Genomic DNA, 12,172 nt, shown 5'->3' with positions numbered 1-12,172 from the left:
TTGTGGTGGTCACCAGTGTAGTGATAGGCAGGAAAATGCATGAGTATAAGCCGTTTATTTACTGATTTCCTCACTCCTCAAAAGAGTTTGTGGAAGTGAAAAAAATTTCTTCTTTTGAAAGTTGAAATAGAAAAGTCATTTTCCTTCACAAAAATAACCCCTCAGTGTTCCCCTGTACTAAGACATTTTCAGTTGACCACTTTTCTTATGTGCCCCAAGCACTAGAATGTGGACCAGAAAATATTTAAGTGCGACAAATGAAACCTAAAATATTTATAAATAATTTCCATTTCTTCCTCATATTATCTCCAGACAAGGAAGGAGATGATGCCAAATTACTCTTAAAGTAGGAAACTGTGATTAAAGTAGTGGAGCCACAACATAAAGACAGTCAAATTATTTTAATTTTTCAAGCTGACAACATGATACACTATGACAATTCCTAGAGAACTAGACAAGAAAATGGTACACTTTTTTAATCCCCGAGTCCCAGACCAAATACACAAAATAAAGGAAATTGTAGTAATCAATGTGGTAGAAGTAATTAATCTTACACAATATGGATGACAGATGCCGCTTTCACTGGCTTGGCAAGCATAGCTGGTACAGGAATATCATAACCACCCATCTTTAAGGAGTTCTGCATGCCAATCAGCAGTCAAAACATGATCCTACCAGCCGTATAAAGTATAAACACATAATAAATCCAATCAACTCAAGATATACCTCAAAAAAAACAGGGTAATGGTTCCACAAAGACAAATGCCACCAAAACCACATCTCAAGAACATAACTTGCAATTTTTGCATTCACTGAAAAGTAAAGCAGAAAAAGGAATATGAGCTTATAAAAAGGATAAGGAACCTACATATATATATATATATATATATATATATAGAGAGAGAGAGAGAGAGAGAGAGAGAGAGAGAGAGAGAGGATAAGAAATCTTCCCTAAAAGAAAAAGTTAAGGCAAAAATAAATGGCACTAAACATAAAAGGAAACAAGCTTTGCTAATTAAAGGGAAATATATATGCAAGGGATTGCACTAGCCTGCATCCACGGATGCCCATGCTTCAAGTGTCCATAAAATTTTTTGATGTGGTATAAAATTTTGAGGAGGTCTTCCTGATAAAGTCAATGAGAATTTTAAGGCAGATTCCAGCATGTTAGATACACCACCAAGCGCCTGCCATCAGAAGAGGCAAAAGGAGCAGTAATTAAGTTGTATAAAAGTCATGACCAGTGTAATTTGTACATGAGAAAATTTTCAAAAGAATAAACATCATGATGGAAATGTAAATCTCATGTAAACTAAAGAAACAGACATATATAGCCAATTCTAAACATTCATCTATTTAAACACTCAAATAATCAGAGATAAAAACACTTGTGGCATAAGAACTATGAGCAAAAACATCAACTAGCAATCAACAGATTGGCCAACATGCAGGATTTCTTTGTCATGAAATGCAAGCTAGCTCTTGTAAAGTATTTCATAGCTGCTAAAATAACAATCAATAACAAGTTCAGATACATCTACAAAAATTCAGATATGTCTATAAGCCCGATACACTACAGCTGGAACATCATTGGCTAGCATCATAAGCTCAGTACTTTTCTAAAGCCCAAATAGATATCAAATTTGATAATTTATCTCAAACAAGCTAGATGTAGGTTATTTTTAGCACATTGCAGAAACTTCAAATTTAGTTTATTTGCTTCCCATGAACATGCAAAGGACAATATTTAAACACAATTCTATTAGCGTAAATATCCACATCGGAGATTTTCAGTATGACTGAAGTGTGATTCTAACGCTCAAACATCTAGCCCATTTTTTATTCCGTGTCACCAGCATATGGAAAGAAATGTTGGTTTTTGGTAAATTTCCCTAAAGTAATCATACTTCAATCTAAACCAGCTAATAAAGAAATTCGGACACCCACTAAATAAACCACCTAGAAAAGAGTAACAGCTTTGTTCTTACCTGCTGTAATCCTCGGGGATCAACCAAAACAATTGTCGAAAGGTTTTGAAGCAATTCCATGTCCAGGAAAAAACTTGTGCTGTCAATTAATGGAAGAGCCTCTTGCCAACTAGTGAAGCCAGACTTCAAGCACAATATTTCAGGTAAAAAAATACAACAAGAAGCTGAATTTCTCTCAAAAACAGTAAGCTCATCAGACTCTAACTTCGCCCTTAATTTCTGCTTCTCATATCCAAATCTTTCCAAAAGCATCTGAAAGGCTCAAATCCAATCACCTTAAGTTTGAGATCATAGAAAGTAATCCAACACATTTCACAATATGGTAGGTTACAAAGCACTAACCTGATGCATATCCTCCAACTGCTGATTAACTTTGACATCATCTTCATCAGATTTACTGGTAATATACAATGACATGCAAATACCTGCAGAGAAAAACACATCAGCAAAATCAGACATACAGATAAATGAAACAAGTATACTACAGAAAAGACATATAAACAAATGAACTCCTGTAAAGTAACTTCAAAGCCAAATTTGATGTCAATATATAACTGACTACATCAAACTGCAGGTCACAAATAAAGTAAAACCTCTTAACACAGTTATCCCACTCCTTAAATTCATTGAAATGGGAGCTAAAGCTGCTTCCTAAATTTCCTAATCTTCTACAGGTCTTTTTTTGTTTCAAATGTACTACTATAAATCTTAGCTCCTCCTGTTAATTGGTTTGTGGTTTACACTTTGCTTCCATCTAAACCAATTTTAAACCCATGGCACGCTCCATCTATTCAAAGCATAACTATAAATGAGTAATCTCATGTTTCCTGCAAATCTTTATTTGGCCTTTTACAACTCTTATAAGTAACGAGCAACCTCTTTCTAGATGCTTTCTCTCTTGATTTTACAGCATTCTCAACAATTATGATTCTCATTAAATATTATAAGTTTATAACAAATTAAAAAGTTTTAAGAGATTGCAACAATTTAAATCCTTAATTCCACATCAGTCAACCAAAATTTCCTTCTAACTATAAGACTCCACTCACCAAAAAAATTACATACTAACATTTATGAAGACAGCAAGACACACTAGATATTTGACTCAATGAGTTACCAGAAATCCAGTTTAGTGGACAAGCAAGTCTGGTGGGAAGGAGAGGAGAGGTAATATGCATTTTGAGATTTTCAAAATCAATCAACAAATTAACAGAGTAATCATATACATCACATTTAACAAACTACTAAGTAAGGCTAAACCAAATTATCCAACTGAAATGAGTTAGTGAGTTATTTAGTTAATTTTTCAAATTCATTGTAGTACATACATCTAAACCCTCACAACCCACAATACAAGAATATGGCTTATAGGCTTTTATAACCCAAATCTTAAGGTCAACTCAGTAGCGCCATTTGCTTTTGCTTCAAAAATGCCCAATTAAATTTCATAAATAAATAAACCAACTGAACCCAATTATATAAACTTGGTTCAGCTAATTCAGTAGTTGGAATAATTCAGTACCAGACAAATTTTTAGAAACTAAACAAGCAAATAAACCAAATGCTCAGCCCAATACAATAAGTGATGTCACTTTAGTTGTAGGACAGCAGTATGATAAGTTGTTTTGCACAATTTAAAAGTACGAATGTGTATCAATCACCTTAAAACTCAATATTGACAGTAAGGTTACGTTTGGTAAAGCGTAATATAATACAACATAATCAATTATGCAATGCAATCAAAGTTACAATGTAATGTAATGTAATTGTTATTATATTATTCTGTTTGGTTGCAAAATAAAAATATAAGTAGCGTAATGCAATGATAATTTTTATTTTAATATTAATTTATTTATAACGTTAATAATAAATTGTAACGGTTGCAATGATTGATAGTCAAATGGTAGTGGGGGCTAAGTGGTGGCGGCGGCAACAACAGTAGCTCGATGGTGGTGGTGGTGACAAGATTAGGTAGTGGTGGTGGTATAGGTGACAATAACTAAGTGGTGATAACGGTGGTCAAGTGATGGTGATAGCGATGGTGATAACAGGATGATGATGGTGATGGTGATGGTGATGGTGATGGTGATGGTGACAAAGCAGGAGTAGTGGTAGTATTAGCAGTGATAACCGAGTAGTGGCGGTGGTGATAGTACTAACAATAAATAAAAAATCAAAATAAGTAATCATGATTACATTTATTTTTGTATATAACGACCATTACGTTACTTTAAGTATGATAAATTATGTTACATGGTAGTGAGTGTTGGGCACTGAAAGAGTTGTATGCGTCTAAGATAAGAGTTGCAGAGATGAGAATGTTAAGGTGGATGAGTGGCCATACTAGACTAGATAAAGTCCATAATGAAAGTATTAGAGAAAAGGTAGGAGTGGTGTCAGTTGAAGATAAGTTGAGAGAATGGAGATTGAGATGGTTTGGTCATGTGAAGCGTGGTCATACGGAGGCTCCAGTTAGACAAGTAGAGCACATTAGGTTAGAGGATAGAAAGAAAAAAAGGGGTAGACCTAAATTGACTTGGAGGAGAGTGGTACAACATGACCTAGAAGCATTACACATTTCTGAGGATTTAACCCAAAATCGTTTAGAGTGGAGAAAATGAGTCCATATAGCCGATCCCAAATCTTTGGGATAAAGGCTTAGTTGAGTTGAGTTGAGTTAATTTCTTTTTATGTTACCAAAAAACATAATCAAATATGCAATACAATAGCGATTACATTACAACTTTGATTACGATGTACCAAACATAGCCTAAATATATAGTAGTCCTGTGAGTATGGAATCCAAACACAATGTTAGACGAGTAAATTCATGAAAGCGAGTAAAAATTTTACCTTGCACTGCAAGAGAGCGAAGTTCAGGATCAGAAGATGCAACTAACTCAATGAGCTCATCATCCACTGTCTCATAGAACATTTAAGGTAAGTTAGATAAAAGTAGGTTTAATAAAACCATTAAAAGTGAGGAAAATATAAGAATCTGAGAATCAACTGTGCTATACCCTGCTTATATGGATTTTTATGTGTTGGCCAGATTAGCTCACACAGCTCTAAAAGGTGTTGCTGCTTATGATACAGTTTATCAGAGGAAGGTAATATTGGGTGACCACCATGAATCCATAGCAAGGACTGCCGTGATCCCAGATGAAATTCTTTATCTAGATGCTTACTTCCCATCTATAACAAAAGATAAAAATATTAGTTCACAGTAAAGGGATGATGACAAGAATTAATGTAAGCTTACCATTAAAACATTTTCCACAGCTCCCGGACAGAAATCGTGCAATTTTGAAACATCCTTTGCTATAGAATGCCAAGACAACAGCAGTTGCTCGAAATTGGATGAGACAAAAGCATTCCAAAACACCATGTGATCATCAAGAAGCTTTGAATATAATTTAATCAGCACATCATATGATGGAGATGTAACCAGCATATTAAGGATTTCTTTCTCTAACCCTTGCAAAGACTCCAGTACTCGTTTGAAACGCTGAGCTTCATAGCCATAGTCATGCCCAACCTGAGCATTCCACTGTTGATAAGAAATTCTTAGAAGGCCTACAGTGTTAATAGCATTAGAGAGAAGTTCACACAATCTATTTGACTTGTCATTTGAAGGACTTAAATCAACCAAGTCTAGTGAAAGCAATGGTACTGGCCGCAAGTTCAAATCTACTTGGTGAAGAGATCCAAGCTCATGGTGGCAGTGAAAAATACACTTCCAAATAGGATGCTCAAATTCCTGCTTGAGCAAATTTTCATAAGTATGAAAAAAGTGGCCATGTTCTAGTTTAGAGCTAAGCCAGTTAAACCAAAGAAGATATAGTTTATAATCAATCTCAGTAGCCTGTTCAATTGTCCAGTTGGAAGCAAAAAAGAGCATCTTCTTGGTCAACTTCAGGTCAAACTCTACATTCCTATGCGAGCTAGAAATTATCCAACTTGAAGCTGTAGGAAACATGAATTGATGTATCCTCTTCGAATCAATCAAATAATCCCCCACATGGCTACTAGTAGATAAAACTTGGTCTAAGCAAACTTTATTCCATGATACACCCAATTCATATTGAGACATAAGATAGCCCAAATACATGCAGTTCTGTTTGACAGATGCTTCCTTCGAGTAAAAAACATAATCCCTCAACTTCAATGGCATTGGCCATCCACCAGGCAAATACAAAGATAATTCAACTGGCAAATCACATTCTGAAAGTGCTGTCATTGATAAGAAAGCGAACTTGGCATGATTAATAATATCCCATCCCACAGCCTCACCTAAGGAAGATAGATAAGTATGCTCCCAACTTATTTGAAGACTCCAGACAGGCTGGCTTCCATTTAGAAGAAGCTGCTGGAATAACTTAATCCAGCGTGCAAGCTCGAGATATGTAATTTGAACATTGAAGCGTAGCCCTTCATTCCTAGCATAGACATGAGCTTTGGCCATTGACTCAACTAATTTACCAACAGGAACACCAGATATAACAAGAAATCTTTTCACATCCTTTAATTCAAACTCTGCACTTTTTCCCTCATTGAGCAGCCAATGTGGTTGCATCATAAATATTTCAACTCCTCTATTTCGCATTGCTCGAGATACTTCACCATAACTTGGATTAATTGTGAGGAACATTCGAAAGTTGGGGTGTGGATGGAGAACCACTGGGCTTCCATCAACAATCCCACATTCATTAACTGTAATTGATCCACTCGGCTCCACCAAAGAATTGATTCTATCAAGAACCTAAAGCAAAAAGAAAAGGTAGCAGGTAAAAAGGATGTAAACAAAAATCACAACAAATATTTAAAAATGCATAAGTACATCAAATACCGTGGGATTACAAAGGTTTGCATTCTCCAGAAGAACCCATTCACCATTTTCTATAGCCTTTACAAGTAATCCAGCAACCCATTCAAACTTCGCTGAAAACTTCCTTCTTTGTAGATATCCTTGCAACTTTGAAATGGTCACAACAGTGTTATCCAGTTTATTTCTTGACCAAGAAACAGGTAAACCATTGTTTACCACATCCAACTTTAATTGCTCAATAATCTCAACTAACAAATTAAGAGAATTGGCAACACTCTGCCAGTTCTCTAAAATGTTGGAAGTTGAGAAGAAACTAGAATCCATACAAGATAAGAAAGCAAGCCATTTGGTGATTACATCCTTCCTTTCACAGAATGTAACCATTGAAAACTCCAACAATAAGCTGCAATACTCTGAAACATAGCACTCAACTTGAGCACAAATGGACCTAAAGTTGCGGTAAGCATCATATTGCTCGAAGCATCCAAGTAATTCAGATATATCAGTTGCAGATGAAAGGTTTAGCTCATTTAGTACATTGCCAGTGAGCTCAGCCAATAATCTTATCAAAGAAGTCTTGCCAGATGACGGTGGACCAACCAAGATGCACAACCACTGATGCTGTACACAACGCAAGGCAGCTTCCAAGCTATGGCGAATATTAGGCATAATAGTCAACTGACTACTCTTAAGCTTAGATGGCCGGAAACTGTTTCTTTTAACAGCAGTATTTCCCACGATTAAGTATTTAGAATTAAGCTGTACTCGAGGGTAAGGATTTATCGATGGCTTGATCCCAAAGACTTCTTCATACAGCTGTAGAACTTCCTTCCGATCAGTAGGAGTACGCATTCTTTGAACATAAATAATGTCAAGAAAGCAATCAATTTTCAACTTATCTGGAGCACCTGAATTTAACATTAACAGATTAGAAAAACAACATGACAGGGTCAGCAATACAACATGGAAAACAACATCTTAAATGCAGACAAGAGATGTATAGATAAAACCTTGAATGATCTCGCATGAGCGAATCACATCACGCAAATTAAACTCCCACGGGGATCCATCTTGAGCAAACTTGTGATGTAGCATGGTATCTTCATGTAATCTTTTATTGAAAAAAATTAGCTTTGAAAGCACAGGCCTCGGGATTGAGGGATAAAGGGAGCTAGAGATGAATAAGTAATCATCCTCAACTAGTTCATCTATGTACACCTGAAAAAGCAATATGTGAACAAACAGTTAAGGTATGTTCAATTCCTATCAATTTTTTCAAATGCTATACTTGTAGCTGAAACAAGAATGTTAATAATGTTACTAAAACCAACCTTGGTGAAACGGTTTAAAAAGGATCTTGGAAGGCCTTTTCTGCCACCACCTTGAGAAAAAGGATTTTGACAAGCAAAGACTCTGAAAGATGATGGACATTTAAAAGTAAGGCCAAGCTCTGGAATGAAGACCTCAGCACGATGATCCAGAATAGCATTCAAACCCTGATAAATATAAACTTTCGTAAAAAATAATTTGCATTGACAGGAAACATCATGGAGCATAAGAAACAGAGGGAAAAAAAAAAATAGAACGGTTCATTTTAATGCCTCTAAGACAGATTGTGGAGCAAGATTAAGTTCATCCAGCAAAACCCAACAACCCTCCTTTAAAGCCTGCAAAAGAGAAATTTAAAAAGAAAAATTATATTTTCCCACAAAATTAACAAGACAAAGAATTCTAATTGAGAAATTCTGACCTGCAGCAGGATTCCATCAGACCATGCAAATTTCATTCCTTCATCACTCTCAACAGGTAAGTCTGACCCCAGCAAATCCATTAAGTCAGTCTGTATCACAAACAAAGACAAATTATTTCCACCTGATTTTATATGTAAAGGACAAACAAGGAGATAATGCAGAATCACTGACCTGCTCAGATAAGTTTATTCGTACAACCTTATGCCCTGAATACTTTCCCAAGGCAATAATCAAACTTGTTTTACCAACACCTGGACTGCCTTCCAATAGTACTACAAAACATACAAAATTTCAAGAAGATAAATATACCAAAATATCAAATAACAGGGATATGAAGTTATGGATACAGTGGATCCACCCCCACCCCCCAGCGAGAGAGAGAGAGAGAGAGAGAGAGAGAGAGAGAGAGAGAGAGAGAGAGAGAGACACGCAAAAATTCTTTTTTGTTTTTTCAGTTGGTTTGAAGGTCAGGAGAAGAAAGAATGATCAGGATGCAAGATGTACCTGGCTTTGGGAGTTGCATAGCGCGCAATACTCGCAATGCATTTCTTCGTGTGGTTGGTGCCAAAAATTCAAAACCACTAGTCTCACAATTTTCAGAACCTATAGACACAACCCATTAGTAAAAATACAAGCAACTGCTATAGAAACATCCAAAAAATGATTGAAGATTGAGCATATTTGAAATTAGGGCATGTTCAAGAAGAAAAAATATTGGCAATCTATTAAAGATCGCCATATTTTTTATGAAGCTCTATAAATTGCCACTTTCCTTAAAAATGGTATAAATGAGTATGCAATTACTTATGTTCGACTAAAAAGACAACATTTGATTCATAAACTGACCTTTTTCAATATAAAATGGACAGATACCAAAGACTGTATCACAAAGCATGTCATCACTACAAGAAATATCTGCAGTTGTTCCAAGATCACCCCAGCCGTAATTTTCTATAGTTGAAAGTTTAAGTAGTGTGGTGTTGTCTACCTGTAACATCAAAACCAAGGATTAGTTACAACCTGCCATAGACAATCATACAACAAAAATGAGTAATACAAGACAAATGAAGCCCAAATGGTACATCTTAAAAAACCAAACTAATGCTTGTTTTGAAATGAAAAGACAAATTGAATTACTGTTTAATACATTCCACATAACAAAGCAACTTGAAGTGTTGAGGCTCCACCAGTACCATTACATAGCTGCATATCAAGGAATTGCCTCTAGCCAATATCCAGAGATATGTTGCCCAGATTTTTTTTTTTTTTCAATAGATACCTCATACACCAAACTGTTTATAAATTGTAAAATTCCTTGATTTCTAAATAAACATTAAACATAGCTTAGCAAAATGCCAATAATATCCTAATTGCATTCCCATAAAAAATTTTGTTAAAATATTAGTAAATTCCAATTGGTATCTTAAAGTTTCTAATTTGCTAATAGACCTCAAATTTTATCATTAAAATGTCCGCAACTCTTCTGGATTTCCTTCAATCCAAGTACCATTGAATCAGACAAGTTAAATTTGGCTTTAAGATTTATTAAAAATACATAATGAAAAATTCTTTATATGCATAAGACCTAGACAGCAGGCCAGTCTAAATAACCAAACGTTTACCTATGAACAAAGAAAATTGATAAAGGCAGAAAATGGGAACAAAAAACAGCAAATGATCATCAGCAGTTCAGCACTACATCATCACTATAGTTGATAATGAAAATAGCAGAGCATTTGTTTCTGCTCCAAAACAAGAAAGCATGTATGTGTGTGTGCAACATGCGAACATGTTTATGTGTGTGTGAGTCTGAGTGCATGTATAACCACCTCAAGCTGCTTTACAAGAAAAGACAGGCATTTCTCCCTTAATAGGGCAGCATCCTCTCTGGAAACACCAGTCCCTGGAAAGCACACACAAAGGAAACATTGTAAGAGATTCGAAAAAGAAAGGGGCTAATAGAAATAGCATAACATATCATTCCGTTCCCAAGTGCACTGCCACTGTTTAACTGCAAAGATTATGCAAATTGTTATACTTGGAAGATAAGAAGTGCAATTTTAAATCTAAAGAAGACACTGCTACAGTTGTTCAAGAGAAATTCAATTGCAAATGCTCTGCAGTACTTGTTTGTCATTCCAGTCAACATTTGGCATCAGCAGTGTGACTAAAGAATAGAAAGGCAATAAATAATTGAAGAAAACAGGTACAAACCATAGACAATAAAAAAAAAAAAGAAGACTCCAATATAGCTCAAGCAAAAATGCCCAATAGAAACAAGAATAACAATCATTGTTCAAGACAGCAAATCACAGCAATACATAAAATCAAAACAACAATGAACAAATTCAAAGCCTACTTGTGATTGTACATTCTCTCCAGACTTAAGAATAAAGAAATTGGCATCAAACTTGATTTAAACATGAAGCAAGAATTACCTAAACTTAAGCCATCAAGCAAAACAAGAAAAAGCCCATGGAAGAATGCATAATCAGGTCCTAAACTTCCTTCAGTCATGTTAATAAACTCAATCCAAGATAGGAGATCTCTCACAGTAAGCACTCTCCCTGCTTGTAACTGGTTGAACCACTGCATTGGAAGAAAATATCAGAAAAATAAATCAGATAGATTGAAAGGAACATATAAAAAAAGGGATGGCAGCAGGTTGAGTTTCAGCATAACCATACAGGCATACCCAACCCATCATCTTTATGCCTTTAGGGTTCAGGGCTGCAGGGTAAGACAGTAGCTTGGAAATTTTAGTAATCAGGGGCATTTAAGTAATTCTACAATATTGGTCATGGGCTGGTCTACAGCGTCTTGAGTTCTAATGTTAATCTACTTAACTGAGTCTTGACATTTGGGCCCTCATAAGCGTAGTTATTAGTTCTAATTTTGCATTTGGAGTTGACCATTTTAAGTTCTAACGAACTGAAGTTGCTATGAAGTTTATGTTCAAGAATGCCCTTCTCAAAGAACAGCTGCTAGTGCTACATATGGATTAGAGAACGAGGAGGAACAGCTAAGGCAAAAAGGGAACTACATAGTTGAAGTTAAGACATCCATTAGACAATGGTGGATGATATATTCCTAAATATGTGTAGTAACATGGCTAATGGCATGCCCCCTTTGTTTTCTAGCTTTCTAGTTCCTTATTTTTTGGCTTGCATAACTTGAGATCTCCTGCTGAGGAGGACAATCTTAGTGAATAGATGCTTTCCTTGCACATTTCATGTACAGACATTGAAAAATGTAATAATAAATTTTCACATGTACAGTTTCCAAGACACCAAATTAAACAAAAATCACATATTTGAAAATTGTTCATGCAAAATTGTTGAGTGCTGATTCTGCTTACAATTCTGAACCAGTACACAACATTGTTAAGCAATATTGCTCCTGCAAAATCTTAAACAACTTAAAATCCACAACAAATAACAAGAAGAAGAAGCAGCAACAAAGATTTAAAACAGAACCAACCTGCCAGAAATTTATCATAGCATCCACAATGTATGAGAATTCCGGATTGGAAAACCTGTGGATAAAAAAATTGGACAAAGAATCAACCAAAGATTTGTGCATCATATCTACATATATTAGCTCAG

The 12,172-nt window shown here is 35.4% G+C and overlaps 1 protein-coding gene across 6 annotated transcripts in view; it reads right to left on the bottom strand.

Annotated features, from left to right (window-relative positions):
• Positions 1-12,172, bottom strand: part of LOC110641539 (midasin) — a 45,067-nt gene that overhangs the window by 20,194 nt on the left and 12,701 nt on the right. For 5 of the 6 annotated variants that reach the window (XM_021793316.2, XM_021793317.2, XM_021793318.2 and 2 more), the window contains 19 exons: positions 12,048-12,102; positions 11,006-11,156; positions 10,397-10,470; positions 9,414-9,555; positions 9,072-9,170; positions 8,739-8,839; positions 8,567-8,656; positions 8,418-8,483; positions 8,148-8,312; positions 7,827-8,034; positions 6,838-7,724; positions 5,251-6,750; positions 5,009-5,183; positions 4,842-4,907; positions 2,331-2,413; positions 1,989-2,240; positions 1,052-1,187; positions 727-812; positions 555-640 (listed from right to left, as the gene is read on the bottom strand). In XM_021793316.2, coding sequence (XP_021649008.2) covers positions 555-640; positions 727-812; positions 1,052-1,187; positions 1,989-2,240; positions 2,331-2,413; positions 4,842-4,907; positions 5,009-5,183; positions 5,251-6,750; positions 6,838-7,724; positions 7,827-8,034; positions 8,148-8,312; positions 8,418-8,483; positions 8,567-8,656; positions 8,739-8,839; positions 9,072-9,170; positions 9,414-9,555; positions 10,397-10,470; positions 11,006-11,156; positions 12,048-12,102 — 4,422 coding nt within the window. The remainder of the gene's footprint in view (positions 1-554; positions 641-726; positions 813-1,051; positions 1,188-1,988; positions 2,241-2,330; positions 2,414-4,841; positions 4,908-5,008; positions 5,184-5,250; positions 6,751-6,837; positions 7,725-7,826; positions 8,035-8,147; positions 8,313-8,417; positions 8,484-8,566; positions 8,657-8,738; positions 8,840-9,071; positions 9,171-9,413; positions 9,556-10,396; positions 10,471-11,005; positions 11,157-12,047; positions 12,103-12,172) is intronic. The other variant, XM_021793319.2, reaches the window with a different exon arrangement.

Source organism: Hevea brasiliensis, chromosome 1 (assembly GCF_030052815.1).
Source record: "Hevea brasiliensis isolate MT/VB/25A 57/8 chromosome 1, ASM3005281v1, whole genome shotgun sequence".
Classification (NCBI taxonomy): Eukaryota; Viridiplantae; Streptophyta; class Magnoliopsida; order Malpighiales; family Euphorbiaceae; genus Hevea; species Hevea brasiliensis.
The sequence above is the reverse complement of the archived record's forward strand: the minus strand, read 5'-3'. Positions and strand labels throughout refer to the sequence as shown.